The sequence below is a fragment of the Saccostrea cucullata genome, unplaced genomic scaffold (genome assembly GCF_032062105.1).
Source record: "Saccostrea cucullata isolate Sc308-1 unplaced genomic scaffold, CSIRO_AGI_Scuc_v1 ctg311, whole genome shotgun sequence".
Taxonomy (NCBI): Eukaryota; Metazoa; Mollusca; class Bivalvia; order Ostreida; family Ostreidae; genus Saccostrea; species Saccostrea cuccullata.
In genome coordinates this window covers 340,526-361,701 of record NW_026930660.1, presented here as the reverse complement: position 1 = coordinate 361,701, position 21,176 = coordinate 340,526, and the positions used below count along the sequence as shown (strand labels likewise).

Sequence of the window (21,176 nt, the reverse complement as noted above, 5' to 3'; positions counted from 1 at the left end):
AATAGAACCTAGCAATTAGTATGAAATATACCATTCATAATTTCACTTATTGCAGCCCGGGGGACGGGGCTGCTCTATACATATAAGTTTAAGTGTTGGTGTATGGTATGGTGGCATATTTATGCCATCCATGTAATTTTTTGTCAACATAGCATATCATGTCAAGTCAAGATAACTATCTCGTCAAGTCATGATAATTTTCTGGTTTGTCGTCAAACATCGACATTTTATCTTGTCCAGTCGAGATAAGCTATAAGCTATTTTTTGCAATAGCTATCTTGACATGACGAGATAACATTTAATCGCGATACAAAATAAATTCTCTTGTTTTGGCGAGATAGCTATCGCAAAAATACGATAGCTTATCTTGACTGTACAAGATAAAAGTCGGTGTTTGACGACAAACCAGAAAGTTATCATGACTTGACGAGATAGTCATCTTGATGCCACCATAGTATGGAGATTGAGGTGGAAGAAGTTATTCAGAATTAAAGGTTTTAAAACATTAAAGAGATTGCTAATCAGAATGTTCTTTCCCTTTATAAATTACGAGATTCATAATATATTTACTTCCATAAAGTGAATCTGTAAAAATATATATGTTTTTCATATTTAATATATAAAGCTGCTTATCATTTACTATCGAAAAACGACAGGTCCCCTTTTTTAGAACATCAAATTTTACTTTTCGGATAAAAACGTACTCTACACAGCTCGTGTTTTGTATTCTTAAAGTGAAATACATTTTGAATATATTTGATGCATGTGTCTGGTTTCAATTTATATTTTATTCAGACGAAATTTTCTTGAGGAATTGATAAAGTTTAAAAAGGGTATCGTTTTTGTTTGATTTTCATTCGACAAAAAGTTTTCAAAATATTCTCGACTATCGTCTCCCTCATTTAGATAATACTTTTTTAACACATATCAAAGCGGTTTTATGATCAAGACTCATATCCATTGTTTACTTTATTTATTTCCCGGGCGACAATTGATGGTTACATCAACGTTTTCTTGTTTTAAATAGCTGTGGTCATTTTACATAACGAACATAGAACACAATACAGTTATGGAATGGGTACGAGGAAAATAGCAAATTTATGGTTCCCCTTGGCAGGTTCGTCGCCTCAGGAAATATTTTTTCCTTCCGAGGAGAACCATAAATTTGCTATTTCCCGAGTTCACATTCTATAACTGTTTTATTATACTGAAACAATCATAGGCGATTTAAATTTTTTTAAGCAGATATACCGACATTTATAAAAAAAAAAAACAATGTAGAGCTTCGGGCATAATTACAAATGCATGCGGTTTGATTGGTTTTAAAACATTAAAGATATTGCTAATCAGAATGTTCTTTCCCTTTATAAATTACGAGATTCATAATATATTTACTTCCATAAAGTGAATCTGTAAAAATATATATGTTTTTCATATTTACTTTTCGGATAAAAACGTACTCTACACAGCTCGTGTTTTGTATTCTTAAAGTGAAATACATTTTGAATATATTTGATGCATGTGTCTGGTTTCAATTTATATTTTATTCAGACGACATTTGCTTGAGGAATTGATAAAGTTTAAAAAGGGTATCGTTTTTGTTTGATTTTCATTCGACAAAAAGTTTTCAAAATATTCTCGACTATCGTCTCCCTCATTTAGATAATATTTTTCAACACATATCAAAGCGGTTTTATGATCAAGACTCATATCCATTGTTTACTTTATTTATTTCCCGGGCGACAATTGATGGTTACATCAACGTTTTCTTGTTTTAAATAGCTGTGGTCATTTTACATAACGAACATAGAACACAATACAGTTATGGAATGGGTACGAGGAAAATAGCAAATTTATGGTTCCCCTCGGCAGGTTCGTCGCCTCAGGAAATAGTTTTTTCCTTCCGAGGAGAACCATAAATTTGCTATTTCCCGAGTTCACATTCTATAACTGATTTATTATACTGAAACAATCATAGGCGATTTATATTTTTTTAAGCAGATATACCCATTTATAAAAAAACAATGTAGAGCTTCGGGCATAATTACAAATGCATGCGGTTTGATAAGTAATGCATCGCGTCCTAAAACAATAATTTATTTTCTAAAAGTATTTTCACTGACATTTCGAAGGATTGATTATCGTTGTCTTTATTTGGCAAGAATTCAAGTATGATTTTGACATCTCATGTCGTAATGCTTTCGCGTCATAGTTACATTGCTAATAACATGACTTCACAGACTCGAATGGTGGCGTCTCCATCTTAGGGAAAAATTCTCGAGAGGGACATTTAACAACATACAATCAATCAGGGTTTTCTATAAAATTTGAAATTTTACTGTTTTGCAGAGTTTACGCAAAGCGCTAAAATTTTGCGATATTTTCGCGATCAAATTCGCAACTGAATTTTTATTCATTTTAATAACAAAAGAATACATGCACTCACTATATATAAATTACCGATTCGTTACACAAAGGGTATGGTCGTACATATTGATAAAAGAAAAAACAAATGTTCTGAAAAGCAGAGGAAATTTTGGTCGCAGCAGTCGAAAATTTACCAGTTTTAAAAGTAAATTTGCGGTTATTGTTTTTGTCAGTTTTCTCAATCGAATTACCGAATAACCAAAAAAAAAGTTGATAATAGTAAAATACTTTGAGAAGTTCATTGAAATTTTAAAATCATTTATTCGCATCAATTAAATGATTTCGGTATGATATTTTGTTTGAGTTACAGTGCCAACATAATTATAGAGCCGTGGCTCTATAAAAAGTCATTATTAGATATTTTTTTTTTAATAATACAATGTATTTTCAATGCAACTACCAATTAACCATAACATAACCATAGATCTTGAATTCTGTTCGTTATCTCCATTTGTTTCATGGAAGTGAGAAAACAAATTATTTGTATTTGCTTCTTTACGCGTAAAGTCCGGCGAGGGTCTAGGAGATAATTGATTATGCATTTGAAGTTCAATTTAGTGCTCTGCTTTTTTGAATTGAAAGACGGTAGAATTGTTAAATTTTCGTTTCAGTAAGAGAGAATTTATAAGTTTGGATTTTCTGATTATCACAGATCTTTTTTTTCTGTGTTGCATCCATTAATATTGAATCGTTAGATTGTTGGAGAAAATTTTATTGTGTTGGGAGCAAAACAATAACACAGCTCACGGAGAACCCTGATCAATCAATTAATTAAAATTTCCAAATATTGAATATATGAATCCCTGCAGAACCTTTAAAATCTTAAAAAAAAAAGATAACTGGAATATTTCAAGTCAACATAAGAATGGAACTAACTTTCTTTTAAAATTGATAATACACGGTATTTATATCTAATATAGAGTTTAAGGCCAAAAAATAATTTCTTATCTTCTTTTTTACACTTTTGAAAAAAATCTGTTTTAATTCAAGAGTATATATATATATATATATATATATATATATATATATATATACAGCACAAATTACAACAACTCTTAAACTAATATAACTGCCCTAAGTGAAGGAATATTAATATAGAAAGCACAGAGAAATTCACTTTTACAAGGATACTCACTTCCACCCCAGCCCGGGGTTGAACTCTCGACCTACGGAATATGTCTCCTAGCAGTACAGGAACAGCGCGTTAGACCGCTCGGCTATCTAGGCAAGTTAAAAAACTTGCTTTCGATGCCGATGGAATTCTCACAACGCTGCCCTACACTACACGGTCATTGAGAATGGAAGTGAGATACAGTTATTTGGACATTAGTTTTTAGAGGATTGTTACCAATACATGTTGTGATGAAATTAATTTTATTTATACAGCACAAATTACAACAACTCTTAAACTAATATAACTGCCCTAAGTGAAGGAATATTAATATAGAAAGCACAGAGAAATTCACTTTTACAAGGATACTCACTTCCACCCCAGCCCGGGGTTGAACTCTCGACCTACGGAATCTGTCTCCTAGCAGTACAGGAACAGCGCGTTAGACCGCTCGGCTATCTAGGCAAGTTAAAAAACTTGCTTTCGATGCCGATGGAATTCTCACAACGCTGCCCTACACTACACGGTCATTGAGAATGGAAGTGAGATACAGTTATTTGGACATTAGTTTTTAGAGGATTGTTACCAATACATGTTGTGATGAAATTAATTTTATTTATACAGCACAAATTACAACAACTCTTAAACTAATATAACTGCCCTAAGTGAAGGAATATTAATATAGAAAGCACAGAGAAATTCACTTTTACAAGGATACTCACTTCCACCCCAGCCCGGGGTTGAACTCTCGACCTACGGAATCTGTCTCCTAGCAGTACAGGAACAGCGCGTTAGACCGCGTTAGACCGTTAAATAAAATTAATTTCATCACAACATGTATTGGTAACAATCCTCTAAAAACTAATGTCCAAATAACTGTATCTCACTTCCATTCTCAATGACCGTGTAGTGTAGGGCAGCGTTGTGAGAATTCCATCGGCATCGAAAGCAAGTTTTTTAACTTGCCTAGATAGCCGAGCGGTCTAACGCGCTGTTCCTGTACTGCTAGGAGACAGATTCCGTAGGTCGAGAGTTCAACCCCGGGCTGGGGTGGAAGTGAGTATCCTTGTAAAAGTGAATTTCTCTGTGCTTTCTATATATATATATATATATATATATATATATATATACATGTACATGTATAAGTAGTATCTATATATATTTTAATTTTTATGTATTACACTTTCAATGCACTTAAAGAAAAAGTTATAACAAATACTATAAAAATGTAAAGGAGTTAACATTATATGGTCGTATCAAATAAAACACATAACAGAAGTTATGGTTTATTCGGTTCTCCCCTCAACTTTTCTTTTTGAAGCCTTAACAAATCAATTTCCTCCTGAAATTTGAGTTTTTGTACTTTCAGAACTTCTATCTCGGTCTCAGTCTTCTTTATCTCCAGCCGCAATACGTCCTGTTGTAACATGTCCAGGGTTCTCTTCTCAGACTGAGCGTATGATGGTGGAGAGCATAGGTCGTCAAGCACCTGTTCACAGCTAGATGTATTTGACGTAAGGTTTTTCTCATTATCATTTTGCAGATCTAGATTTGTCAGAAACGATACATTAATACCAGTTCCAATCTAAAATAAAATCTTTGAAAAGTTTTACTTTATACTATAATTTGTCTTGTCTCTGCAAGATGTTTGTCATAGTTTCCAGATGTACTTAGTAATTCACTCTCACTTTCGATTTTTCATTCTATATTTATAAGTTGAACCTACTTATGACAATAAGCCGTGTTATTGCATTGACCACGCCAACTTTATTCTTGGCTTCACATCTGTATAGACCTTCGTCATCCTTCCTCGACTGTTTAATGATCAAATCCCCTGTCTGCTTGTCAGCCTCAAACCTTTCTCCTCCTAGTTCATAATTACTTTCATCCTAAAATTATCAGAATAATTCACTTTGAACATTTATTTTAAACGCATTTTTTATCTAATGGATTTTTAATGTTTTATGTAATGTTTAGTTCGTTACCAAGAAATTATGCAAAATTATTTTAATGATTGATCATACCAATGGTTCAACAGCAAATTAATGTGTAAATCACAATGTGTGGAGATTTTTTACAGAAATAACTCATCTAGCGGTAAAAAAAATTCAGTCACACAAATTCACGTACATATTGTACAAAAGTTAAAAGTATCAGCTGAATTTATTCATGATCTTTCCACTCCTACAAGATTGTCACAAGTTTACTAGTATATACTTAAAGATATACATAAATATCCCCAAATACTTGATGAATATGAGTCCATGATCAATGTAGATTTTCAAAGAGTTATTGAATTTTAATGTTCATACCAACTAGGTTAAGGTACTCATGACAAACTGCTAGGATTACAGTTCTTTTTTTGTCTATTTGTCAATGAGGAATATGAACAAATAATCACCTTAAACCAATGGTACTTTGGAGAGGGCCTTCCTGTAGCTCTGCACACGAAGCGGTAGTCATTTCCTTCCACGACCTCTCCAGCACTCGGAGAAGTTATTATTTTTGGACGACCTATAAAAATTGATATATTTCTTTTTATACCGTTTACAGAAATCATACTTTATTCAGAATTTCAGTAAGCGTAGTTTTCTTAAAGCGATTGTGTCAAAATTAATTCTACTCTGAAAGGCAATTTTTAATACTTAACATAGACCATCGTAGTAAGAATCGAGTGACCTGGATCATTAATATATATAAAGACATTGATAGCCTTTATTGTGTATTTCAACCTGGACACAAGCATTCATTGATTTTTTGTAAACTCTTTGTTTCCCAAATAGGAATTAGTCGGAATAGAGTTTATTCTGGGTACAATACGATCCCCGTAACTATGAAATTACGGAGATAACGAACGGTGTCCATAAAACAATACAAAATAGGAGAAGAGCAAACACGGACCTCCAAAACATCGGAGGTGGGATCAGGTGTCATGGAGAAGTGAGCATCCCCTGCCGACCGGGCACATCCACCGTGCGCTTTTTGTCATGATCGAGAAATAACGGTAAAGTCTTCGTTAATTTAGTGTGAAAATAATAGATTAACAATTAGTATGAAATCAGCAGTCTCTGCTGATATTCTTGTTTCATTAACTTGTTTTTCAATAATTTAGCTCGTTTTAGAAATTGTACATAGGTAGATCATATGCACTTGCGTATCGAATCAACTGAGATACATAAACTCATACATATAAACTATATATACTAGTAGTCATCACGGTTATCATAGAAGTATTTTTTTCTAGATTACCATTAACGTCTCGTTAAATTATTTAAATAAAACAGATGTATCAAACTCTATGGTCTTAAATTACGGCATCCTAATGTAAATAAGGTTGTTGAAATCCCTATGAAATCAACTTATGTGTGAGTGTCCTGCCCCGATCGGTAAGTTTCAGTTATAAAGACTAAGAATTGATTTTTTTCTTTTTCTTGATATTTTTAGAAAAATGTATAGTTTCTTTCATAATAATTGTATAATGGACTTATCAATTACATTGGTGAATAGCTCATGGTAAGGACTTCTCTTACAGTACAAATTTCTTACAAAATTAATTCTCTCCAAAATTTAACAAGACTATTTAAATCATAATTACTTACTACAATTGTGTTTTTGTTTATATTATAAATATAATGGGGTAGACAAAATGGTTTTCCTAGAAATGATTTTATTTCGCATGTTATCCATGCGATCAATAAAGCTCCATTCATACACATATACATGTACCCCTCACCGGGAAGACATATATGTCGCAATTTTAGAAGAAATATACTTAATGGGCATTCATATATTGTGTTAGATAAAAACTCATGACTAGAGAAGAATTTCAAAGAAATAATGCATTTTCAGTCTATGATCAAAGCATTTGAAGTCCGACCCTGACACAAATACCCTCCACCAGGTGTAATTATGTTAACAATCTGGATGAGGCACCTTAGCTGTTCATTACTATATATGCATTCAACTTTTCTGATTAATACTACTGAATAATGAGACAGAATAAGCTTCTTAAAGAAATAATGAATCTTAACTGTATGTTCAATTGAACCCCAACCCCAACTACAAATTAAATCTAATAAGTCTGGGAAATGTACGTTACAATACGGTAGAAGGTTTAGTGACAACGGTTTGACAGCTTGAAGGTAGTCACGACTAATGAAATTTTGTACAGATTGTATTTATTTTGATAGTTTTAGCCCTAAATGCACAAATTGGTTGATATTAAGTCAGCAGTTCCACAGAAGATGCTAAAATGCTATAACGTCGAAGGAAAACAAATGACACTGGCCTTGTGCATGATTTATGAAATGAATTACATGGCATGTATTGTCCACTCCTCCATGGCACCTGATCACACCTCTGATGTTTTGGAGGTCCGTGTTTGCTCTGCTCCTGTTTTGTATTGTTTTATGGTGTTTGGATCTTGAATGCTGTTTTATGGTGTTTGGATCTTGAATGCTGTTTGTTATCTCCATATATATTTTATTTCAGTAAGGTCTGGAACAAAATTCGCGTTTATTGTATTTCTTTTGCTTTCAGCTTTGAAAACGCTAATGTTAGGCGAAAAAATTGTACAGATTGAATTTAATCTTAAGTAGGTTTAGCCCTAGTTTTCAGAAATATAGATCGAAAAAATTTACAGTTTTTGTTTCACGTCATCCATATACATTAAATTCACAGATTGGTTGATATTGAATCGGTGGGTTCCTGAAAAGTTAAAATGCTGAAAGGTGAATGAACGGCGAGTTAAACTGGTCTTGTACATGAGTGATCAAATGTCAGTCTTGTTTTTTTTTCTTTCCGATCTTCTTTTCCCCACCTATACCTACCCAGCACTGTAACTTTTATATTGATAAACTTAATACGGCCGGATCCAGATACCACGCAAACAAATGTTCCCTCATCCAAACTGTGGTTTACTCTGCTGATTTCTAGACCCTCTGGCACTTGTGCATACCTAGGATGTTCTAAGATTTTAAAATAAATTATAAAGTCTTTCTAAATAAAATTTCTGTAATTTGATTTTATTTGAATTTGCTGATGCTAAGAAATCAATTTGTCATCTTTGTGTTGTGGATACAAAACATGATTAAAACGAATTAATTGGATTTTGATTTTATGTAAATATGTAAAATGTATAACAGATTAAAATAAGATATAAAAATAAGACAAAACCGTCATACACACAATTGACAAATACTGTACCAATGAAATTTCATCAAATCAATGTCATGCATCTTTCAATTTAGAGAAAAACACCGAAAAAAAATTATGTACATCATTCCTTTTCCAAACGATTATTTGTATTTCTGAAGAAAAAAATGTCTATTTCTATATTTACCTTGAGTTATAGTTCTGCCATTCTTTGTAAAATAAATTCCATATTCCTTAGGTGCAGTGCACTTAATCAAACCTAGAGTATTCTCCTTTAGTTCCTGTGACCTAGGGGCCATATCTTCTGTAATTTCTAGAGGCATATTGACATGGACTGAAATTTTGTTGCTCTTTGGTTTTCCATTTATTGTTCCATTACAAATATACTCTCCAGAATCCTGTTCTAAAACACTTTTGATAATCACTGACAGAGATTTTCTTGCGAAACTAACAGCATATACCCTGTAAATATTTACAGAATAAAGATGTTATATTCTAAACATTCACTATTGTATATATATAAAACACTTTTTGTCAATTCAAAATCTTAAATGTTATAAAGATACACTTCATTTATTTGAATCTAAAATCAAACGTTAATTAAATAAACTGACAAAAATCCTATTTTTTTTTAAAAACTTTATTAAAAAAACTGTGCTTATGATGAGATTCTATTGATGTTTTTGAGAACAAAAATTGAGCTTTATAGTCAGTCATATAACCGAAGCCACAGGTTTATTGTTTATCGTTCCTCTCGAGAATTCTTTACCGTTCACGGTAGCTCAGTCGGTAGAGCGCTTGCTCCTTGATCGGGAGGTCGTGAGTTCGTATCTCGGCCGCGACTGACCTAGTCGTTAAAATTGGTAGCAACTGTTCCTTCGCCATGCGCTCGGCACTTTGAAGTGAAAGTTGTGGGTCCTTCGGATGAGACCTTAAAAACCGAGGCCCCGTGTCAGCGGAAGGCGTTAGCACGATAAAGATCCCTCACTGCTCAATGGCCCTGAGTACCGAGTAAAGGTCAAAATTTGAAGCCCTTCACCGGCATACGGTGACGTCTCCATATGAGTGAAAAATTCTCGAGAGGGACGTTAAACAATATACAATCAATCAATCAATCGAGAATTCTTCACTCAAAAAAAGACACCAACACCTGCCAGTGTAAGGCTGCAAATTCATAACTATGTACTGCGCACTGAGTATCAAGGTATCACACCGGTAATTGACCAATCAAAATGAACAAATGTAGGTCCATACATATAAAATTGATTTTCTTTTCTTTTGAGACGTTTTTATATTTTCTTCCAAGCCATTTTTACAACTTTGGTACCTGTGCCTAACAAATTTTATGTACTTTGTGAATAAATAAAAATTTTTGACAGGAACTTTTTTTTCAGGTCATAGGAGGCTACTTCCTGTGGTGCACTCGAGGTGTTTATAAACACAGTGAAAACACGTGGATTTGAGGGTAGCCCTATTTGCAAATGGAAAAAGTCCGAAAATGCCGTGTAGGTACCATGTTCTTTGGTGTCAGCTAATTGACAGGTAATGTTTAACAACTCCTGCTAAATATTTTTTTCGTGCAAAGAAATACCTGATTTTTAACGATTTTTTATTCTATATATTATCATATAGTGAAAACAATTACCGGTGTGATACCTTGAACGTGATTATGAACAAGAGGCCCAGGGGCCACAGCGCTCACCTGAGCACACAGGCTAGGAAAAAGCAAATATCAGATCAGAAATGAAAGTTAACTGAGTTTGGAGGGGGCTTAAATCTTAACTCCCCAGGGAGTCATGATTTGAATAACCTAGAATCTACACTACCTGAGGATGATTTCATATAAAGATCACTAAGTGTGGCTTTGAAGTACTTGAGAAGGAGATTTTAAGAGATTTCCCTATATATTCTTATGAAAAACTTTGATCGACCATTTTGGCCCCTACCTTCCCCCGGGGGTCTGGGTCATGATTTGAACAAACTTGAATCTACACTACCTGAGATGATTCCACATTAGTTTCATCTTTTCTGTCCCAATGGTTCTTAAAAGAAATTTTTTAAACTTTGATCGGCCATTTTTGCCCCACCCTTCTCCAGGGGGTCATGATTTGAACAAATTAGAATCTACACTACCTGAGGATGATTTCATATAAAGATCACATATCATGGCTTTGAAGTACTTGAGAAGAAGATTTCAAAAGATTTCCCTATATATTCTTATGAAAAACTTTGATAAACCATTATGGCCCCCACCTTCCCCGGGGGTCTGGGTCATGATTTGAACAAACTTGATGATTCCACATTAGTTTTATCTTTCCTGTCCTAATGGTTCTTGAGAAGAAGATTTTTAAAGATTTTTCCTATATATTCCTATGTAAAACTTTGATCGGCCATTTTGGCCCCACCCTACCCCCAGGGGTCATGATTTGAACAAATTTGAATCTACACTACCTGAGGATGATTCCGATTGAGTTTCATGTTTCCTGGCACAGTGGTCCTTGAGAAGAAGATTTCAAAAGATTTCCCTATATATTCCTATGCAAAAATTTGACCGGTCATTTTGGCACCACCCTACCCCCGGGGGTCATGATTAAAAAAAATTGAATCTATACTACCTGAGGATGATTTCACATGAGTTTTATCTTTCCTGTCTTAATGGTTCTTGAGAAGAAGATTTTTAAAGATTTTTCCTATATATTCCTATGCAAAACTGTCAGGCCAATTTGGCCCCATCCTACCCCCGGGGTCATGATTTGAACAAACTTGAATCTACACTACCTGAGGATGTTTCCACATGAGTTTCCATTTTTTCTGTCCCAGTGGTTTTTGAGAAGAAGATTTTTAAAGATTTTTCCTATATATTCTTATGTTAAAATTTGATCGGCGATTTTGGCCCCACCCTACCCCCGTTGGTCATGATTTGAACGAACTTGAATCTACACTACCTGAGGATGATTCCACATGCATGAGTTTCATCTTTCCTGGCCCAGTGGTTATTGAGAAGAAGATTTTTTTTAAATGCCATCACTTTTTCTCTAATTCATAATTATCTCCGCTTAGAAAAGGACGTGGCCCTTCATTTGAACAAACCTGAATCCCCTTCACCCAAGGATACTTTGTGCAAAGTTTGTTTGAAATTGGCCCAGTGGTTCCTGAGAAGAAGATGAAAATGTGAAAAGTTTACAACGACATCGGCGACAACGACGACGACGACAGGCAACGGACAAATTTTGATCAGAAAAGCTCACTTGATCTCTTTATCAAGACTTTTTTTTATTTTTAAAAGGCATATCTTAACAAAATATGTGATTTTATTAACTTTTTGTGTGAATACACACAATTTCAAAATTAGAATTAAGATTTACATTATTTTTCACAGATTTCTGTGTAAAAATTAACAATAGGTTATTTTTTACACTCAATACGGTAAAATATGACTAAAAAGGTAGCATTATGCATCTAAAATGTGAAAAGAAGTCAGAGAATATTGTTTTTTTTCATTTTGCATGACTTTACATTATTTGCACCAGATGACCGCAGTCAATTATAGTCTCACAGTCTTTGCGGTAAAGATTGTTAAAGCAGATTTTTCTAGAATAGACTAATTCTAGGTTTGCGAATGAATTTTCATCACAAGCAATAACTGCGATGAAATGTAAACAAGTGAAATATGTTCTCACAGAATGATAATTTCTACAGACACATGATTTATTTCAATTTATTGACACCTCCAGTGATACATATATTACTGCATTGGAAGAATAGAAATATTGAAATGAATCAGATATGTCAAATAAACTTAATACATAAGCTACATAAGTAAAATTCATGAAGAATTTTTCACAGGAAGGAAGGTTATGACCAAAAAACCCTTAAATACTGTCAGGTTCTGCATGTTAATACTTATTCTGAGTTCTAACCATGCATCATACATGTGGTGCAGAATGGTACTTAGCACCATGGCATGCCTATTGTGGTTTTCAGGACTTTATTCATGCTTTTGCAGCTGACATTCATGTTTTTTCAGTTTATCGGAGACTGTTTTTTGTTATTTTTTCATTAATATGTAGGTGTTGACTGTCACTTTTGAATTAAGTCTCAATCAGTGATGCTTATATGAGCATGATCTATTAAGTATATCAATGTACTGAAATATTAATAAATTGCAAATTTAACTGATAAAAAAATTTGGCATATTTACGTAATTAAAATATCAGAATAACTATAATTCAGCTAATAAAGTGCACTTTCCTTCTCAAATCACTGCCTATAAATTTTATCAGCAGTTTTTGTACACCCATCCACCTCAAAGAATCATGGAGGATGTCCTGAAACTGGTCTCTGTGATGCATTTTGTCACATATAAAAGTTTTCAAACTCATAAAAAAATTTTATATTTATGTTTTAAAATTTAAATGTTTATTTTTAATGTACATTTGGTGAAACAAAAAGATATGATCTCGCATAAGTCATGGAATAATTATGCGTATTAATTTGAAATTTCATGGCTAATTTGTGTCTTAAGAGAAAGCCTGTTACAAAAATCTCAACAATAAATTACATCTAAATTGTTGTCTCCATTTTCTTATCATCAAAGCCAGTTTAATGGAGTATGGGAGCTGCCAAGAACCTCCCTAGATGCTCAGATATCATTTTGACTGCCCTGAGTTACAACACAGCATTTAGAATACCTTCTGCACAGCAGCTTGTAGACAAATACCTAGGCATTATTTGGAACATAAATTGACTAGATACAGTTTTCGTTATCAACCCAGTTTTTAACAATTCCTGTTGTTTTTTTTTTCATTCTTTGAAGGGGAAAATGCAACTTTGTTATGTAATAGCTACACAATGGACTTAGATTTGAAAACGCTTTTTGTTTGTGATGAAGAACAAAGCATATACTCTCCACAGACGAAAAAAAAATTGGTTGCTAGGCTTATTCTTTTAATGATGAAATTCTGCTTCAAAAGATGCACAAAAACTGCTTCGAGAGTGCTCTGTGTGTTATTCTTGACTGCTCTGGAGTAAGGGAGATAAATTATACGCTTCATATCTTCAGAAATATGAGGATTTAGATCACGAGACTGAAGGATGTTGGGGACAATTATTTAATAAAATCTCAGGTGCAAAAATGGAAAAAATCGAACACCTTCAAAGGTTCTTCAAGGTATCACACCGGTAATTGACCAATCAAAATGAACCAAATGTAGGTCCATACATATAAAATTGATTTTCTTTTCTTTTGAGACGTTTTTCTATTTTCTTCCAAGCCATTTTTACAATTTTGGTACCTGTGCCTAGTAAATTCTATGTACTTTACTTTGTGAATAAATAAAGGTTTTTGACAGGAACTATATTTTTTTCAGATCATAGGAGGCTACTTCCTGTGGTGCACTCGAGGTGTTTATAAACACAGTGAAAACACGTGGATTTGAGGGTAGCCCTGTTTGCAGATGGAAAAAGTCCGAAAATGCCGTGTAGGTACCCTGTTTTTTGGTGTCAGCTAATGTGACAGGTAATGTTTAACACCTCCTGCTAAATGTTTTTTCATGTAAACAAATACCCGATTTTAACGATTTTTTATTCTATATAGAATTATATAGTGATTTCAAACACAATCGGACCATCACTCGGACTTTTCCGTCAAGTCGAGACTTGACGGAAAAGGCCGAGTGATGTTCCGATTGAGTGAAAACAATTACCGGTGTGATACTTTTGAGGGCCATTAAGCGGTGAGGGATCTTTTTCGTACACACATTTACTGCATCAGGGGACCTTGGTTTCAACGTCCCACAGTGGATTCGAACCCGCAACGTAAGAATCAGCTCCTTACTCCGCGGCTCTAGAACAAGCTCTCTTACCAATGTGTCACGCAGACGACCAGGAAAAATTAAATATTTACACATACGTACCTGTCTGCAAAGTTAGAACCTATGTGCTGTCCATTGGGCCCATACCATCGTAAATTTACATCTTCACTTCCGCCCCCTCTTGCTAAACATTGAATCCTTGCACTTTCTTTTCCAGATATTACAAGTGAGTTTCCAGCTGTTATTTCTATTAACCCTTCGTCTTGTCCCACTGAAAAAAACAAAACACAATTCATTACAAAAGAATGTTTTGTATTTTATGTCTGAAACTCTGCTCAAACAGCTATTCACCTAACAACTTTTTATAAACAAGGAAATTTTACAAATGCTAAAAGGGACTTTGGCTGAACTTGATTCGAACAAGTTTTCTGATAAAGGACGCAATGTTGCGATTCAGTTACTTACAAAAGTATTTTGCTTTTCGGATATTCATGACAAAAAAAAATGTTACAGTGATAATCTCCGAAATCCCATAAACAATTGAATGGAATAATAGAAACATCAGAGATGGGATCAGACATATTTGATACTCGGGATTTTTTTGCTAAGATTCGATTACCACAAATTCCGCATTAATAATTTTGATGGAGAGAACTGTTTTTTCCAAGATTAGTTCTCAAAATTGTTTTGTTTATCATAATTTCATGAATTTCAATGATGAGAGCATTACTCTCAATACTTAATTCATGTATAAATTGAAAATGATTTTATATCTGAAGCTATAGGCATTGGGCGCGCTTTGTTCAACCATTTTTATTTTTTAAGGTTGACGATAATGATTATGTTTTCCGTTTAAAATCAAATTTCTGTTTTACGTCCTGCCATCTTTAATGACAACAAAATATCAGCCAATGCAGCACTGTTCAGTAAATATATACTTGTCTATAGCTAGGGGATTATCTAACTATGATATAATAGTCTATGTACAAAAACCATAAATCAGTTATTATTGGAGTTGTGATTAAAAGAGGCAAATGCAGAGCGAAAAACAAGCTGCGTCTTGCATGTTAATCAATAGCTCTTTTCATCTATTAACGACTTTCAACATATCTTTATTGCAAAGATAAAGCAAGGAAATAGAAACATGGAAAAATAGGAAAATAAATTGATCGGAATTTCAAAAGAAATATGAAGTAAATAAGAGTTGCTGAAGAAATGACGCAAGACCGTTTTCACTGATTAGTATACAGTATCAGAGAATGGGGCGTTCTTTTTCTAAAAGACTTTTTTATAAATTTAATGCCATTGAGGCATAAGATAGTATTTAATGCTTAAATTTGCACTCAGTATATAACACGTTTTTGAACACTCGCTCAGATAGTGCGCTATTTTAAATACAAGCTCTATCGTTTCATGTCAATGCTGAGAAAGATAAAAAGATAAAAAGCATTCATTTTTGCACATGTAAAACTCAGTTTGTCGACTATAATACTAACAATCGAGGTGAATCTAACTTTTTGGGGGTCTTATTTATGCATTGTCTATCTGTTTCCTTGCAATATCTTTTTGTGTCACAGATGAATTAAAAAAAATACTTACAAGTGAAATGTGGAGACAGCAGTAATACACAAGTAGCAGCTAACGTCAACCAGAGAGAAACCTCCATCGCTGAATGAGAAAGAATGCATATAAAGCATAACAAATTAAAGCTTCATTATATCTTTGAGTTGGCATGCAGAGATGGATAACCCTCGTGTGAACGGTGTAACAAAACATTTGAGAAGTGATGTAAATCAGATGTGGATACTTAAAACCTTCAAGGAACTTTTAGAAAATTTGAAAACACAAAAAATCTACCAAATCAATATCATTAAAACTGAGGACTTTTACACACTTAATAGGGTGAATTCACCATGCATCGGACACCATCGTACTTCAACAAATTCTAGTGATATCGTTACCGATCGAATATTATCAAAACATATCTTAATTGTTGACACAAATTTATGCAATTCAATCAGACAAAGCTAATAACCGATTTTTTTTTTTCGAATAAGCCAGAATTAACCATGGATCGGACAATATTCAATTCAGTTCAATTCGTTTATTGACCAATTGAGGCCCCTCATGGGGCAAAAAGAAAGGACATTGTTAAAATGTATATAATGATTATGATCTTACATATGAAATACAGTATACATATACATAAGAGGGAAAGGGTTGCTTGATTGATAGAAAAGACATACAAGTAGGGGAATACCCAAAATATTTTATATGAATTTAAGAATTTGTTTATAGGTATATATACAGTGCATCATATATAAGCATTCGAGGGCTGTTCAATAAATAATGTCCTGAACTGTATGACATACATATAGGATCTCACATGATTTGTAGTTGGATATGATTTTTATCCAACGAGTTATGTGGATTTTATCCCCGAGCCTTGGCGAGGGGATAAAAACACAAAACGAGTTAGATGAAAATCCTATTCAGCTACAAATCACGTGAGATTCTTTTTATCCCATGTTTTTTTACACCACGAACAATGTTTGACACTGTCTTTATATAATACTCCACTTCATTTTACTTCATCACTCTAACGCAAAACCCATTGTGACGTCACAACTGTATGATATGAAAACGATATCACATGAGCTATATCAACGGGATAAAGGGTTAAAATACAGTTATCATATCATATTAAACCTGACTTTCTCTCATTACTGAATCCTTAATGAATTTATATCATTTTATGTGACCACTTTTCATGACGTTGTTTCATTGTGAGAAGCTGGGAAACAAGGGCTATTCGAGACACTGCATTATAAATGAATGGTAAAGAATAAGTAAACTAATGTTAAAATTAAAGCTTCATTAAAGCTGCTGTAAAACTTGTTAAAAATCCTAAAGAAACAAAGAAATATTTACTGAAATTTGTGGTATTTACAGCAACCAATGCCTGTATTATAGACAAATGAGCAGGTGGATTTCAATGATAAAAAATTATATTATGGGCATAAAAAATGAGTACCGTCCTTGCCAAAAAAAAATTATAACAACTTATGTACTGTTTGCAAAATTTCAACAAATAATATTTGATGATGTATAATTAACTTTAAGACTCATAGCAATTTTGATGGACATCATTTCGGGAGTAGTTAACACTGTTTTTAAGAAACGTTTGACCCTAACCCTGACGATACAAAAAAAGCTTAGTACTCAAAGGTCATCCTATATTCTGAAAAATGAGTGAAAACGACAGCGTGTACGAATGTCTTAATTATTGTATAAAATATCAGTAATTGTAGTAATTCACGTTTATTTGATATTCAAACAAATAATGAAACTTAAATAATTATTGCTAAAAACCCGCAAAACAAAAGTTTCGGGTCAACTCCAATATAAGGGTATGTAGTCCCTATGCGGAAGCTTGTATTTATATAAAAGTAGTGATTCGGTTCTACTGTCGACCGGGAACAGTTGACATTTGAAATGAGTGATTAAGTATCAATGATAATTATAAATTCTCTGACATTAATGGAATTGTCAATGCATTGACACGTTGACATTGACAGAATACAATTGTCAATGCATTGACACGTTGACATTGACAAAATGAAATTGTCAATGCATTGACACGTTGACATTGACAAAATGCAATTCTCAATGCATTGACACGTTGACATTGACAAAATGCAATTCTCAATGCATTGACGTTGACAAAGGGATAATTATAAATGCATTGACACGGTTGAAATTGTCATTGCATTGACACGTTGATATTGACAAAATGGTATTGTGTGTTCCTATTTTTTTGACTGCCATTTAAATACTTCAACACAAAAATACAATAAGTAATGCATTTATTACAATAGTTTTCTTTCCATTGTGTTACAACAGCATAAAAGACATGTATAAAAAACATTGACATTACAAATTTTCATTTTCATTCGGTGCTGCATCAACACCACAGCTTTATATATACATCAGATATACAACACAGACGTATGTTACATTCCAATTACTCATTCATAAGAACCAATTTACTCATTCATAAGAACCAGTCAACTATTTCGTCGTGCTGTGGGTGGCTTGGGAGGGCACTAATGATGAGGGTCTTTTCTGACTCACTAAATTTCTTGAAATTTGTTGCATACATTTCAATTGTAGCATTGCATCTTTTCAACAATTCTACAGAAATTCTAGAGGGCGCAGTTTTTAAAAACACCTCCTTCTTTGATTTCCCCACGTGAACCAACAGTCCCAAATCCTCTCTCTCCAGTTCCTTTAATTCTTCTGTAAAATAAGATTAATTTTGTTTCATTTCCCATCCTAGCCGCGGAATATATTACAATTATTCGAGACGAATTCACTTATTGAAAACAATTCACCAAATCAGAATTTTGTGGTCAAAGTTTAGCAAAATTTTATCATCACACACTGGACAAACAATAATTAAACTTTCACAATATCAAAATTCTTATTGGGGGAGGGGGGGGGGGTTAACAAAAATTTTCATAATTATATTGTGGGGTATCGTGTTCATTCAGACTTCAATTACACAATACAGAATTTTCACATAATTGAAATGTGATTTGATTACTACTAGAAAACATGAAATGAAGCTATAAATAAATGTATTTGATTCATATTGTTTAGTATGGGAACTTACGGAGAACACTATCCCTTAGAGATCCATTGAGTTTTCTTTGTAGGATCCGTAAATTGTTATTACAGGACCCCGACTCAAGACAACAGCTCTGGTTACCCTGGTTCTAAATGATGTCACTTTCTTCAATCTTACACAGTCCACTTGGTTAATACTCTGTACAGACTGGAAAAAAAAAATTAGTTACAATAAAGGAATAGTACATTCATAAGATTGTATCCGAAATGAAATGAATAATTAATTAAATTACAATTACCTGGGCAAATATTGATTTCTGTCTCGCAAGACAGCTGTAAAGCAGTCTCGCTCTCCTCAGGCAAGCAAGTGATATGACGTCCTCGGCTTTCCAGTTCGAATCAAGGACCTTCATTAGAGTTGCTTTAAGGAACTCAGAGAGAATGTGTATGGCTGCTGCCAACCTCAATACGTGTATGGTGTCTTTACTGGTGGACATGCACAGGTTCGTTTGAGTGCAGGCAATGTCCATGTCATTTACATTTTCCTTATTTTCGTCTTCATCTGTAATTAAGGAATGTTTTTTTAAAGTTTTGTGTGAGTTATTGGTGTGTGAATCACACAGACTTGTCACGTAATCATATTTCATGAAGCGCGCATTTTACATGTTCGGAAGCAACTAAAATATACTCAATATTTGAATTGCTCTCTGACCTATATCGCTGCATTTTTTTTTACTAAAGTCGCTGCAGCCTCATTGTGACGTCATTTTAACGCACGTTTCTACTCGTGCGTATATACACAAAAATGATTTTCAAATCAATTTCACAGTTGTCTTATTATAGAAACACACAGCGAATGTAAATATTGCAAAATGAAATTCATTTTCAATCAAATTCCTATTTTCTGGGGTAAAAAAAGCCGCAAAAATATTTAGGTTCTAAGATTTCGTTAGAAAAAAGTAAAGTTATTAATCTTTAATATTATGTATTAGGGTCCACAGCAGTGTTAGTGTCTATGATAGTCTAAGGAAGATAACTCTTACATTTTTCCCGTACGTTTTACTTTGATATAAAAAATGTTAACATACCCAGATGCATCTGATATTTCTCATCTAGTAATTCTGCATAGGAATCCACCATCCTGTCATATTCACTCTGAGCATCCTCCGATAGGGTATATTCCACCCCTTCCTTGTGGCTCAAATACATGTAATAAAATGTATCTTTAACACTTTCCATTCCGGTTTCCCTCAATAATTCATAATTCTCTTTGACAATTGCAGTTGGAAATAATACTGGCCTAAAGACTACTGATAAGATTCTGTCCATAAATCCATCAGCCCCACTAAAGTTAGACAATTCTGACATTAACGGATGAGGCTGAATGTATATACACATTGACATTGAAGTCTTTTTAAATCCCCTACTTCCCGTTGACAGTTCAACATAATCTCCTTTGCCACTCCACATCTTACAAAGGTACGATTTTTCTGCCTCTCCCTTCGCCTGTTTGGCATTGACGGATGCCAAGAATCGGTGACCCTCATCAGATGTAATTATACCTGTCCCTTTCGACGCAATCTGATGTCTCTGCAAACCCGCCGATGTATATGATTCGGTTCCGATTCTAATTCCAGTTTTTTCGAAAATATGAGACAACACTGGTTCTATAACGTTTTCAAATGTAATTGATTTTCCACCACCAGGATCACAAACTGCCAAGAGATAAAGGTTCGTAGAGGTAGAAAATCCATTCCCGTGCCCCTTTATACGAGTGTTTGGTCCGGAAAGCGATGCAGTTAGGCCAAGCAGTGCTGGGATTGTGAGACTCAAATTACAATTCTTTCCTTTTTCAAATATCGAAAGCCATTGATAAATTTCATCTTCAAAAATCGAACTCCAATCAATAGGAATAGAAAATGCGGCTCGATAAGTTTCAAAAACGTCACTCTCCGAAAATTTTGAAAAAGACATCTTAAACCTATGAATGCATCCAAAAAATTGATTTCATATTTACAAAACTCAACAATTGATGACAAAAT

The 21,176-nt window shown here is 33.7% G+C and overlaps 2 protein-coding genes across 2 annotated transcripts; both read right to left on the bottom strand.

The window, feature by feature from the left end:
* Positions 1-4,695: 4,695 nt before the first annotated feature.
* On the bottom strand, positions 4,696-16,268 carry LOC134229526 (roundabout homolog 2-like). The gene is made up of 7 exons (XM_062711282.1): positions 16,105-16,268; positions 14,608-14,776; positions 8,880-9,154; positions 8,368-8,505; positions 5,940-6,052; positions 5,265-5,427; positions 4,696-5,083 (listed from the first exon to the last, which is right to left on the bottom strand). The coding sequence occupies exons 1-7, from the start codon at positions 16,169-16,171 to the stop codon at positions 4,818-4,820; spliced, it is 1,191 nt and encodes a 396-aa protein (XP_062567266.1). The 5' UTR covers positions 16,172-16,268; the 3' UTR covers positions 4,696-4,817.
* A 2,086-nt stretch (positions 16,269-18,354) lies between these two features.
* Positions 18,355-20,423, bottom strand: LOC134229502 (uncharacterized). The gene is made up of 4 exons (XM_062711249.1): positions 20,223-20,423; positions 19,434-19,696; positions 19,181-19,342; positions 18,355-18,804 (listed from the first exon to the last, which is right to left on the bottom strand). Exons 1-3 carry the CDS (start codon positions 20,371-20,373, stop codon positions 19,196-19,198), a joined length of 561 nt encoding a protein of 186 aa, XP_062567233.1. The 5' UTR covers positions 20,374-20,423; the 3' UTR covers positions 18,355-18,804; positions 19,181-19,195.
* Positions 20,424-21,176: the final 753 nt, after the last annotated feature.

Bases quoted from the DNA above. Each gene is read 5' to 3' on its own strand.
- LOC134229526 (XM_062711282.1), bottom strand. From the start codon at position 16,171: ATGGAGGTTTCTCTCTGGTTGACGTTAGCTGCTACTTGTGTATTACTG. The intron at 9,155-14,607 runs GTACGTATGTGT...AAATATTTACAG, and splicing joins GGTTCTAACTTTGCAGACAG to GGTATATGCTGTTAGTTTCG. The intron at 8,506-8,879 runs GTAAATATAGAA...TTAAAATCTTAG, and splicing joins TGGCAGAACTATAACTCAAG to AACATCCTAGGTATGCACAA.
- LOC134229502 (XM_062711249.1), bottom strand. From the start codon at position 20,373: ATGGAAAGTGTTAAAGATACATTTTATTACATGTATTTGAGCCACAAG. The intron at 19,697-20,222 runs GTATGTTAACAT...CCTTAATTACAG, and splicing joins GAAATATCAGATGCATCTGG to ATGAAGACGAAAATAAGGAA. The intron at 19,343-19,433 runs GTAATTGTAATT...TTTTTTTTCCAG, and splicing joins AGAAATCAATATTTGCCCAG to TCTGTACAGAGTATTAACCA.